Source organism: Ichthyophthirius multifiliis (assembly GCF_000220395.1).
Source record: "Ichthyophthirius multifiliis unplaced genomic scaffold scaff_1120509251307, whole genome shotgun sequence".
Taxonomy (NCBI): domain Eukaryota; phylum Ciliophora; class Oligohymenophorea; order Hymenostomatida; genus Ichthyophthirius; species Ichthyophthirius multifiliis.
The window spans coordinates 1-11,743 of record NW_004086002.1 but is presented as its reverse complement, the minus strand read 5'-3'; the positions used below and the strand labels follow the sequence as shown (position 1 = coordinate 11,743).

General features: G+C 19.7%; 3 protein-coding genes across 3 annotated transcripts, besides 8 other annotated features; 2 read left to right on the top strand and 1 right to left on the bottom strand. All coding sequences in view use genetic code 6, as the record gives it.

Annotated features, from left to right (window-relative positions):
- Window positions 1–16: 16 nt before the first annotated feature.
- Window positions 17–73: a microsatellite.
- Window positions 18–76: a microsatellite.
- Window positions 69–106: a microsatellite.
- Window positions 107–290: 184 nt separating this feature from the next.
- On the top strand, window positions 291–1,212 carry IMG5_179040 (mitochondrial carrier protein, putative; the record flags this gene model as incomplete). The annotated part of the gene is made up of 3 exons (XM_004027599.1): window positions 291–407; window positions 451–757; window positions 797–1,212. The coding sequence occupies 3 exons, from the start codon at window positions 291–293 to the stop codon at window positions 1,210–1,212; spliced, it is 840 nt and encodes a 279-aa protein (XP_004027648.1).
- Window positions 1,213–1,750: 538 nt separating this feature from the next.
- IMG5_179030 (hypothetical protein) lies at window positions 1,751–3,708 on the top strand (the record flags this gene model as incomplete). The annotated part of the gene is made up of 6 exons (XM_004027598.1): window positions 1,751–2,024; window positions 2,104–2,165; window positions 2,207–2,353; window positions 2,399–2,509; window positions 3,209–3,228; window positions 3,699–3,708. 6 exons carry the CDS (start codon window positions 1,751–1,753, stop codon window positions 3,706–3,708), a joined length of 624 nt encoding a protein of 207 aa, XP_004027647.1.
- Window positions 3,022–3,105: a microsatellite.
- Window positions 3,709–6,406: 2,698 nt separating the features above from the next.
- Window positions 6,407–6,431: a microsatellite.
- Window positions 6,432–6,664: 233 nt separating this feature from the next.
- Window positions 6,665–11,717, bottom strand: IMG5_179020 (hypothetical protein). Its single transcript, XM_004027597.1, has 8 exons — window positions 10,956–11,717; window positions 9,316–10,897; window positions 8,871–9,203; window positions 8,132–8,642; window positions 7,627–7,717; window positions 7,380–7,399; window positions 7,042–7,338; window positions 6,665–6,972 (listed from the first exon to the last, which is right to left on the bottom strand). The coding sequence occupies exons 1-8, from the start codon at window positions 11,667–11,669 to the stop codon at window positions 6,666–6,668; spliced, it is 3,855 nt and encodes a 1,284-aa protein (XP_004027646.1). The 5' UTR covers window positions 11,670–11,717; the 3' UTR covers window position 6,665.
- Window positions 7,553–7,596: a microsatellite.
- Window positions 7,954–8,024: a microsatellite.
- Window positions 9,284–9,322: a microsatellite.
- Window positions 11,718–11,743: the final 26 nt, after the last annotated feature.

The window sequence follows — 11,743 nt, the reverse complement described above, 5'->3', positions numbered from 1 at the left end:
AAATAATTTAATATAAATAAATAAAATATATATCTAATTAAATAAAATATAAATAAAATTATATAAAAATATATATATATATACATATATATATATATATTTATATTTTAAATATAATTCATATAGGACATTTTATTTCTTTTATTAATACATATATATATAATTTTTTTAATATTAATTTATAAATTTTCATTATTTAATATTAAAAAATTTAATACTTAATAATATTTTTATACTTTTTTAATATTTTTTTTAAATATATCAAATATTATTTTTATATTAAAAGATAAATGTCAATTTAAGATAAATAAACAAATGTATTAGTTTGTGGATTTGCAGGAGGCTTATCCGGTATAGTAGTTGATTTTGTTATATATCCATTAGAATCAATAAAGACTTAAATATAAGTTTTTTTTTTATCAAAAATTATATAATAAAATATTATAATAGGCAACTACATAAAGAATCGACTTTAAAGAAAAAGCTGCTAAAAACCACAATTATAAAGGTTTTAGTGCCTAATTTGTTAGTTCATTTCCATTTGCATTCATTTATTTTTATACATATGAGAAATCTAAACAAATTTTATAATTAATAAATAACTTAAATAATAATGTTTAACATATGATAGCAGCTGCATTATCAGAAATATTAGCAAACATATTTAGAAGTCCTTTTGAAGTAGTAAAATAATAGTAATAAGTAGGATGGGATAAATAAATATTACATACAATAAAAAGTGTTTATAATTTGAAAGGTATTAATTTGTATTTTTTATAAATAAAATAAAATATAGGAATTTAAGGTTTTTATGCTGGATTCGGCACTATGATATTAAGAGATATTCCTTTTAGTATGATTCAACTTCCTGTATATGATTTATTGAAGTAAAATAGATAATAGAAAAAAATCTAGGAGACTAAATAAAAAACTTTATCTTTTTCAGAAAGTTGCTTTTGCGGAGGAACAGCAGCTGCTTTAGCCTCTTTTTGTACTACTCCTATGGATGTTTTAAAAAGTAAATTAATGACTTAGAGAGATAATTATTATAAAGGGTTTATTGATGTATTTTAAAAAACCATATAGGATGAAGGGCCTAGAGGACTGTTTAAAGGTGTTCTATATAGGGTCTTACCTTTTTCTTTTACTGGAACTATCTTTTTTACAGTTTATGAATAAACTTAGAATATAATTAATAGAAATTTCTATTGAATTTTTTTTTGATTAAATTAATAATTTATATTTTAAAATATAATTTGTATATTAATATTAAATATTTTTTTTTTTTTTTCTTGTATAGCTATAGTCTTCGCCTTATCAATTTTTCAAATTTATAATAACACCAGAGTAGAGGATCACCGCATAGAGGTAATTCGAATTGACATCATAGGCTATTTGATTTAGCTCGTTTTCGCTAGGTGTTAATACGGCATAAACCACATCTTTACAGGCATAATCCTAGTTAACTGCCGTTTATTCTAGTGTTAAATTTCCACTTTTTACTCCTTTTAGAAGGGTTTCTTATTTGTATTTTTTTTTTTTTTTATTTTTATAAATTAAATTAAAAAAATGAAATTTTTTTTATTATTAATATTATTGTAAATTATATTAAGTTTTTAAAAAAAAATACTTTTTATTACTTAAGAGTATTTAATAGGAAAAAAATGTTATTCATATCCTTCATATTTAAATTATTTATTAAAAAAGGAATATGATTAATACAAAGAAATTTTACCAGATTAAATAAAATATGGGTTTTTTTAATTAAAAAATATATCATTTATATTAAAAAAGGGATATAAATAATTACATAATATAATATAAAATCGGTGAAGGAAAATTTTCAGATGTTTATAAAGGTTATAATATAAAGGAAAAAGATAAACCTGTAGCAATAAAAATATTAAGACCAAATGATTTTTAGAAAATATATAATGAGATAATAATTCTTTAATAAATATAAAATATATAAAACGCCTTAAAATTAATTGAAGTTGTTATACATAAAGAAACTTTAGTTCCTTGTTTGGTAAAGAATATATTTTATGTTAAATGTATATTTTTTAGTTTAGATTTTAGAATATATTGAAGGAGATACATTAGATAAAATAATACCAAGATTAAATGAAAGAGATATAAGATTTTATTCATATATACTTTTGGAAGTATATTTATTTTATAAATATTTATTTATTTTTAAAAAAAGACAATTTAGAAAATTCATTAATTAGGTATTATACATAGAGATATTAAATTTGAAAATATTATAATAAATCATGAAAAAAGAAAATTAAGAATAGTAGATTGGGGACTCTCTTCAAAATATTAACCAGAAAGGCTAATGAATAATAGAGTTATTTATTTTTTATTTACTAATAAATAATTTAAAAAAATAAAGGTCGGTACTGTTGCCTTTAGAGCTCCTGAAATGCTAATATAATAAAATTTTGAAGGACATTTTAGTCCTGCTATAGATATTTGGGCGGCTGGTGTATGTATAAGTGGAATGGTAAATAATATTTTTGTATTAATAAGATTAAAAAAATGTTTATTATATAGATGTTTAATAGTGATTTTTTATATGAATTAAATGAATATGAACATATATTTAAAAATGTAATAAATTTTTTTGGTTATAAAGAAGTTTTTAAAGTTTCTTCATATATGAATATAAATATTAGTAGTAAAATAATACAAAGTATAAACATAAAGTAAAATTAAAAAAAGAAACATTTTATATAATTGTAATTTTTTTCTAGATTATTTGCAATTATATATATTAATAATTTTTTTAGTTTTTATTGATATTAAATATATATATATGTTTTTATATAATTTTTAATATATATTAAAAAATATTATATTATAAACTATATACTATTTAATACATTTAAATTTTAAATTAAAGAAATAAATAACAATAAAGTTTTTAAAAGAATATCAAAAAAGAAGAAGAAAAATATTTTTCAAAAGAAGGATTTGATTTATTACAAAAAATTCTTAAAATAAATCCAGTAAATAATATATATATATATATATATATATATATATATATATATATATATATATATATATATATATTTATATATATATATATATAAATATGAATCTCATTATCTGCATTTTTTTAAAATTGATTTTAAAAAGGATATATTTCAATTTTTATTATTATATTCTTTTTTTTCGTCAATTATTTTATTTAAAATAGTGTAGAAAAACTAATAATGTGTTTAAAAATTATATTTTATTGTTTTTTTTATTTTTATTAAAATATAATTAAGATGGAAAGAATTAATGCATCAGATGCTTTAAATCATAAATACTTTCTGAAAATAAAAGAAATAGTTTAAAAATATAATAAAATAAATTACTAGTGAAAAATATTAATTGGAATTTTATTATTTTTGTTTAAATTTTTAATTATAAAAATAAAATATATAATTTTTTTTTTATTCTATTAATTTAATTTTCTTTTTATGTTTTAACTATAAAATAAATAAATTTATTTAAATATTAAAAAATTCAAAAATTTATTTGTTTTTATTTATTAAAAAAAATTAAATTTTAGTTTAATAATAATTTTGTAAATAAAAATGTCGTTTTTAAATATAAAATTTTAATTTACAATAATAAATTAAAAAATTTCATTATTAATTAATAATTTCTTTATATAATTTTTTTTTTATTATATATAATAGGTTATAATGATATATAATTATTAAAAAATTTATATTTTACAGTTTTTTTCTTTAATTTAATTAATAATTAATTTATTTTATTTTAAATAAAAAAATATAAATAGGGTAAAATAAAATCATATTTTTATTTATAAATTTATTGAAAAAATAAACAATTTTATTAATTAAAATTTAAAAATTCAATATATATTTAATTGCCTTTTTTATAATTTGAATTATATCAAAATATAATAAGGGATAAACAAAAAATTCATTTATTTAATTAATAAAGGGTTTATAATAAATAGTTTTTTTATGTTAAATATTAATTTAATTTAATTATATAAATATACAAAGAAAAAAAAAAATACTAAAAAAAAAAAAAACTTAAGTAAATTATATAAAAGCAATTAAAATATATAGCAATATACTAAATGGAATATGAAAATACTCAATATTAACTAAAAGATAATCAATACTCATTTTTTAGCAATTTAAAAACAACTGGTATTTATTTATTTTTATTTATTTAAAAAATAAAAAATTATAGATGAAAAAATAAATATTAATTTTTTTTTTTATTACATAAAATATAGAAAACAGATCATATACATTTTAAAAATTACATTCTGAATTCGAAATTAATCGTAAAAATAATTAAAAAAACAGTGACAAAAGTACAAATGACGCAATTAGTATATAAAGTTAAATAATATAATAAAAACCTTAAAATTAATGTACATTTTAAATGATAAAACCTATATAACTGGATACGAAATATTACCTAATAGGTGATATTTCGATTGATTTTGAACTTTTGAAAGGGGTGGAGAGTAGATTTTCACCTCTTTCTTAATTTAGGGTTGTAAATAGTGTTGAAATAGATATTTTTAATTAAATAGTTCATGTAAATTTAGATTAAAATTAATAAGGATTAAGGGATTTTCAAATGATTATTTCTTAATTGAATTCAATGGGGGATTAAATTTGCCATTCAATGGCTTTATTGCTGAAAAAATATCAAAAGTTTGTCGATTTTAAGACGAAAATGCATAAAATATATCATACAAGTGGTTGTTAAAAAATATAAAAAATATAAGAATAATAACTTTGGAATGAGGCTTAAGTGAAGATTAAATAAATTATCATCGAAAAAAAAAAGATGATAAATACATAGCATATTTTGTTAAAAAAGGATATTATTTGGAAGATGTTATGGTTGCTTAAGGGTATTCTTAATAACTTCTAAATATTTTAGGACTTAGTTGTGAAAAATTTAAATAAATTACACTAAGAAAAGGCCTTTTAGACTTTATGGATTGTTTATAAAGATATTATATTATAATTATTGAGTAGTTTTAAAATTGTTAAGAATAGGATTCAATGATGGGTTTAGAAAATATTAATTTAATTACTTTGGATAATTTTAAAATTCCAGTGCAGCTATAAGCGGAAAAAATAGTAATTAATAAATGCAAAAGCATAGAAAATTATATTGGGTTTATGAAAGTTCTTATAAGTGATAATACACTAAATGATTTAGAATTAAATAGAAAAAAAATAGTGGAAGAGGAATAATAGGCTTTAGAGGAGGATTTAAGTTATAATTTATAATCAGAAGTCTTTATTGAGAAATACTATCCGTAAACTTATATTTTATTGAAAAATTAAAAGAGTTAATAAAAATAATAATAAAATGAAGGAAAATATTACAAAATAAAAAAATGAAAAATTTTGAAATAAAGATAATATAATTTTTTTAAGAAAAACTTATGTAAATTTAATTTAATTTAAAGATTTTTTTTTTTTTTTTTTTTATATAAAAAAAAATAAAAGAATATTTAAAGAGATTATTTTATTGCTTTCTCTCAGCTTTTTATTTTTTTAGATAACCTTTTTTATTTTATTTCAATTAATTAATATCTGTATATAGAATTATTTACTTTAAATGATATGAGTTAATAAAACTATTTTAATATATAATAATAATAAGAAAAAAATGAATTATTTTTTTATTTAATATATATAATTAATTTATATTTTCATCTTTACAAAATAATTAATATTTTTTTTTTTTTTTTCGATAAAAAACTATAAATTAATATATTTTTTTGTTTCTTTGTTTTAAAAAAAAAATTCACCTTGTGTATTTATCTATTACATTTTAAATTTCTCCCATTTAATATATATAATTATATATTTTATTTTGCCTTTACAAAAATAAATTTTTCTATCAAATTTAAATTATTTTCCTTTCATTAATCAAAAATTTAATTAATTAAATATAATAGACATAAGATATATTTATTTTATTAATTATTTATAATAAACAAAACAATTTTTTTTTTTTTTTTTTTAAATAGCGAAAATTAAATTTATAAAATAAAGTCTATCAATTTTTAAAAGTATTTATTAAAATATAGCAGAATTATTATATTAAATTCTAAAAAAAAAAAAAGTACTTTACATATGTTTATTTTATGAATATATTTTTATAAAGTAAATATGAGAAAAAAGTAAATAATTAATACATATTTTATTATTGTAATGATTTATTTAATATTTAAAAAAATGAATTTTTTTTATATTATTTATTATTAATGGATATAAATGTATTTCATTTTTAAAAATTTTAAAAAAACTTTATAATTGCTATTATTAAATTTCATATTTATAATAAAATAAAAATTTATGATATAATTATAAAATTAAGGAAAATATCATATATTAAAAAAATAAAAAAAAATAAAAAAATTAGAAGTTTGTATATATATTTATTATAAAAAATGATAGTTTTTTATTATTTCTTTTGTGTAATTAGAATAAAATTAAAAAAAAATAGACTTTTAAACAATAATTTATCAAATTAAAATACAGTAAAAATAATTAAATTTTAAAGTCATATATATATATATATATTTTACTTATTTAGTTGTATAATATTTATTTATTTGACAAAAAACAAAAAACAAAAATTATATAAAAATTTCAATTCCTAAATAACTAATTAGAAATTTATGAAGAATTTATCCCAAACCCACCTTTTTTAGTAGTTAAAAGAGATTTAGCATCTAAAATTTTATTATTAATTTTCGAATTATTCATACTGTTATTATGTACATTATTCAGATTATCCTATTATATTTTTTTCGCTTTTCTTATATTATTAACAACAAAATTAGTATTATTATGTCGCCAATTAGAAGTAACATCAACTCCTAATTTATTATCGATTTTCGAATTCATAAAAGCTGGTGGTTTATAATTAGGTATTATCCCTTTAATTTAGTATGACCTTTTTTTTTGAAAATAACATAATAATTAATAATTATTATTATTAAATAATTTTATTTTTTTTCATTACCAATACATGTCTTCAGTTTCTATTATTAATTTAGCATTTTTATTTTGTCCATATTATATTGGTTAGAAACAAATATTAAATGTAGTTCCTTCTCTACCGTAAGGTTCAAGAATTCCAGAAATAGGAGAAACAGAAAATTCGGAATCACTTTCAGGCGTAAGTTTAGCAACAAATTAAGCATATGTCTTATATCTGTTTGTTAATTTAAATTATATTTTGTCAATATTTTCTATTAATGAACTTAAAATTATTATATCATCTTCATTTGGAGTAAGACTTTCTAATTATATTTTAAACCTTTTTTTTATATTATTATTAAATATTTAATTATATATTACTTCCATTAACCGCCAATTTTCTATTTATTATTAAATATATAAATGTCTTAAATGGCTTCATAGGATGAAAATTACATTAAAATATTAATTAATCATTATTTGATTAAAGTTAATTTTTTATCATTTTAATATTTAAAGAATTTTCAATGATATGTTTGTATTATTATGGGATCTATATATATATATATATATATATATATATATATATATATATATAAATAATTTATTTATTTTAAATTAAATTTACATTTTTAATTTCAAAAGTAAATGTATCATTATCTCCTTATAATTAACTAATACCAGGTAAAGAAACTTTAAGTTCGTTTTACATCATAATTCTACATTTAGTTTTAAATGTAGCCAATACACAATTAGAACTCAATTCTACATAAAATAAACTAATATATGTATATTTATAAATAAATTTACAAGTTGATGCATGTATAGGATATCGCCATTTAATATTATCATTCATTTAAACTACTATATTGGCCTCATAATATCTAATTTATCTTGGTGTGAAACTAAAAGGTATTTAAACTTATGCTTAGCCTTAAGCAATAATAGTTAAATCTTATTATTATTATTATTATAATAATTATTATTATTATTATTATTATTATTATTATTATTATTATTAATATTTTTTCTATAAAAGTTATATTACTCCAATAGATTCTTTATCTGTATATTCTAAATACACTTTAACTTATATTTAATCTCTAAACGGATTTTTGAAAATTATATAAGACGAGAAATCTTAATCCAATCCTACAGTGACAATTTTTGGTTCAAAACAAGTCGGCGGAATTCCTATACCGAAAGCCAAAAACTGCCATTTGCCAATATTTTCTGTTTCAAAAGTTATTTAAGAAGTTTAAGTTTTATCCAAAATAGAAGGCATATATTTTATAAAGACCGAAACTTCTTCATTTGCTGGAATTATAATTTAATCAGGAATAACATCGAAATTTGTCTTATTAGAGATTATAACTTCAACTTTAGTATCGTAATTTGATGGATTTTCTAACCTAACTTCTTGTTGTTCTACTTTTCCGAGTTCTGCTTTTAATAAAGGAAGCCTTACAGTCTAAGAATCATCAGCTATAAGGTTTAATTCATACCAAATTTCACCTATTTCTTCTGAAACGAAATTTATAGAGCCTTATTATTTCCCTGCTTTTAATGGCAGGAAAAAAAGTTCGTATTAACTCACTTATTTAGGTTAAAGAGAGAAATAAGAATTACCAATAAGACCTTTCCCTTCTATAAAACTTCAAAACTGACATATTCATTAGTAGGATAGACAATTGATTTCAAAGCATCGCCTTTCTCAAAAAGTTATCATGTCTATTTTTTTTTAACTCGGAGGACATTAAGTATTTAACAACGCCGTCCACCATACATACTCTTAAGTTTAAGGGTCTGTAAACGTTATACTCCCAGTATATTAACCACTTAATAAAGGCATTATATTTAATACATACACACCTTTCTTACCTGGACCAATAGTAATAGACGGAAGACCAGAAGCACCTACTAAATCAGTTTCTATTTCATATGTAATAGGACGGTCTGTATATGGGTTTTTTAATGCTAATTCTTATTTAGTAAGTTTTCGGGCTTAGCAATTGATAACTAAATGATCAACAGTTAATGGCTCTTCGCCTATTCCGAAAATTTAGTACTCGTAAACTTCACCCGTTGTCAAATTTTAAAGAGTCAAGTGAGCTTCCGCTGTGTATATCCAAAGAGGGGAAAATTAAATTTGTAATATGGAGGTTGATTTTTTTTTTATTAGCAATCTTTTATATCTTTTGGTAGCTATAAAAGATTTGATTAGGTTTATTTAACTAATTATATTAATATATATATATATAAAAATATTAAAAATATAATTATAATATATATATATTTATTTATATATTTATATTACTTTATATTAAGCTTATCGTTTTTCCGTTTTTTTCTTCGTTTTGTAAAAAATGAACTTTTATATTCCAGTCTCTTTCAGTGTAGTTTTATATAGGAATATCTTGACTTATAGTTTCTTTTGCAGGACATTTAATTTCAAGGATTGCTTGGATTGGTTTAGGTTGACTTTAAATGACTAGTTTATATAGCCTTATATCAGATTTTTCAGGATTTTTTAATGTTATTAAAGCTGTATATTCTTTTATAGGCTATTTGAATGCAAAATTAAAATTTAAAACATTTTTTTCTAATTCTTCTAAATCTTAATTAGCTAATTAGTCCATATTGGATATGTTTTCAATGATTTTCTTACTTTCGATACTGGAAACATCGTTATTTTTTTATAAAACTTAGGAAGTAGCAGCTGAAGCTTTCCTTTTGGCAACCACTAAGGGGTTTATAATTGTGAGAGTTTTTGCAATTTAAATACAATCAGCCGGTTGTTATATTTATACATAGAAATTTATTAAATCAGGTGATATATTAGGCAATGTATATTTTTTATTCTATTAGCCTTCTTTTTTTTTTCTTTCATATAGATGATATTCGACCAATTTTCGAGCTGCCTTTAATTTTTCGTTTCTAAAAGGAATTTTATATTACCAGTTTTTTTGTTCCTCGACATATATAGGAGGTAATTCTGGTAATTAAATAATTTCTTCAGGCAGTTTTACTTTTCCAATTATTTCATATTAAAATTCACCAACATTCGGATCTGAAAAAATAATGTAGCATTTCTAATTTTCATATACTAAAGGGATAAATATTAATTATAGATGCAAAGGGACATTTTTTTTTACACGAATTTTTTCTGAGTTTTTACAGAAAAAAGATGGGACGCAATTTAGGATTTCTTAAGGGAGAAGTTCGTCGTTTTTTGTTGCTTTTTTAACTGGATTAGGATTGCTTTGAGTTTATTTAGTCTCCCATTCATGTAAGATGGTTACAAGGAAGTCTGCGTGGTCAAAGCGAGTGAATTTATTCTCGACTTTTATGATGAATTCTTTTTATTCATAAAGAACAGACTCTACTTCTTCAATTTTTTAAGAAACTCGGCCTATTATTTACGATTTTAGGTCAAATACTAGTGTTTAGGCGGCTACATTACTTTCTCGTTTGTTCGTGAAGCGAATCCGACCGGTTACAGGAACAGATACACGAGAAACAAACTTTATATTGAAGGGATAAGTCTCAGTAGGTTCTAATTTGATGTTATCAGTTTCCATTTAAAAATCAGGAGATCCTATATATTTGACCCAATAATTAATGGGTTTTTTCGTATTGTTTTTTAATTCAATTATATGATTTATTTCTTACCCTAAAATACAACTGAATATTATAGGATTTTCTTTAGGTATATAATTAGGAAGAGTATTTAATAAATGAACTAAAAGAAGGAAAATCTCCCTTTATGAAGGTTTAGATATATCTAAAGGTAGAAAAGGTGTTTAGAGATTAATTTCTTATAATGCTTAATAAATTTTTGTACAGTTAAAAAATCTTTCATCATCATTATTTGTTTAAAGTTTTAATCCTTAGAACATCTAAGCATATATATATATATATATAAATATAAATAAAAACTTAATATATATTATTTACTTATTAAGTATAGTCTGTTCCGAGGTAATTTTTAATTAATCCAGATAAAATATGGCCTGAGGAAATTTCTTGGTCTAGATTAATTATTCGGTAAGGGATTTAAATTTATTAATTAATTATTTCTTCATTTAATTCAAGCCATCTGAATAACATTCCTTCGAATTAACTATAGAAATTACTACCTATAATATAAGAAGAGGGCAAAGTGGCATTTTCTTGCTGTAAATTTGGTATTGTTTTGATTTATTTGAAGTTAATTCTTTATAAATAATAGATTTTAAGAATTTAATAAAATAGAGTAATCCAACTATCTGTACAAAAATACGTATATTTATGCTAAGAAAGTTTACCCATTGTCTAATGTAAAAACTATATTTCTTCTTTTCCTTAACTTTTTAAATAAACATTATATTCATTATACCCCAATAAAAACTAAGGCCTAATATGGTTTAAAAGAGCACCATCTTATTTCAATAGTCTAATAAGAGAATCGTATTATTAAAAGAGAAGATTCACGATTTATGTTCTATTGCAAGTAGTTGGGATATTAACTTTAGTTTATATTAAAGGGGATTTTTAACCTGCTAAAAAGATCAATAAGTCATATAATTATTCACCGTTATTTTCTATTATACTTTCGGGAAACTACTATATATTATTCGTCAATACATTAAAGTTAAGCCATCTTTTAATCACATCTTTTGAAAATTCCATAGCCTCTTTCGGAACAGGAGAGTAGCCCAAAGCACTTCGTGTGCTTTTTGAACTAGCTCTCGAAGAGTGTGTTT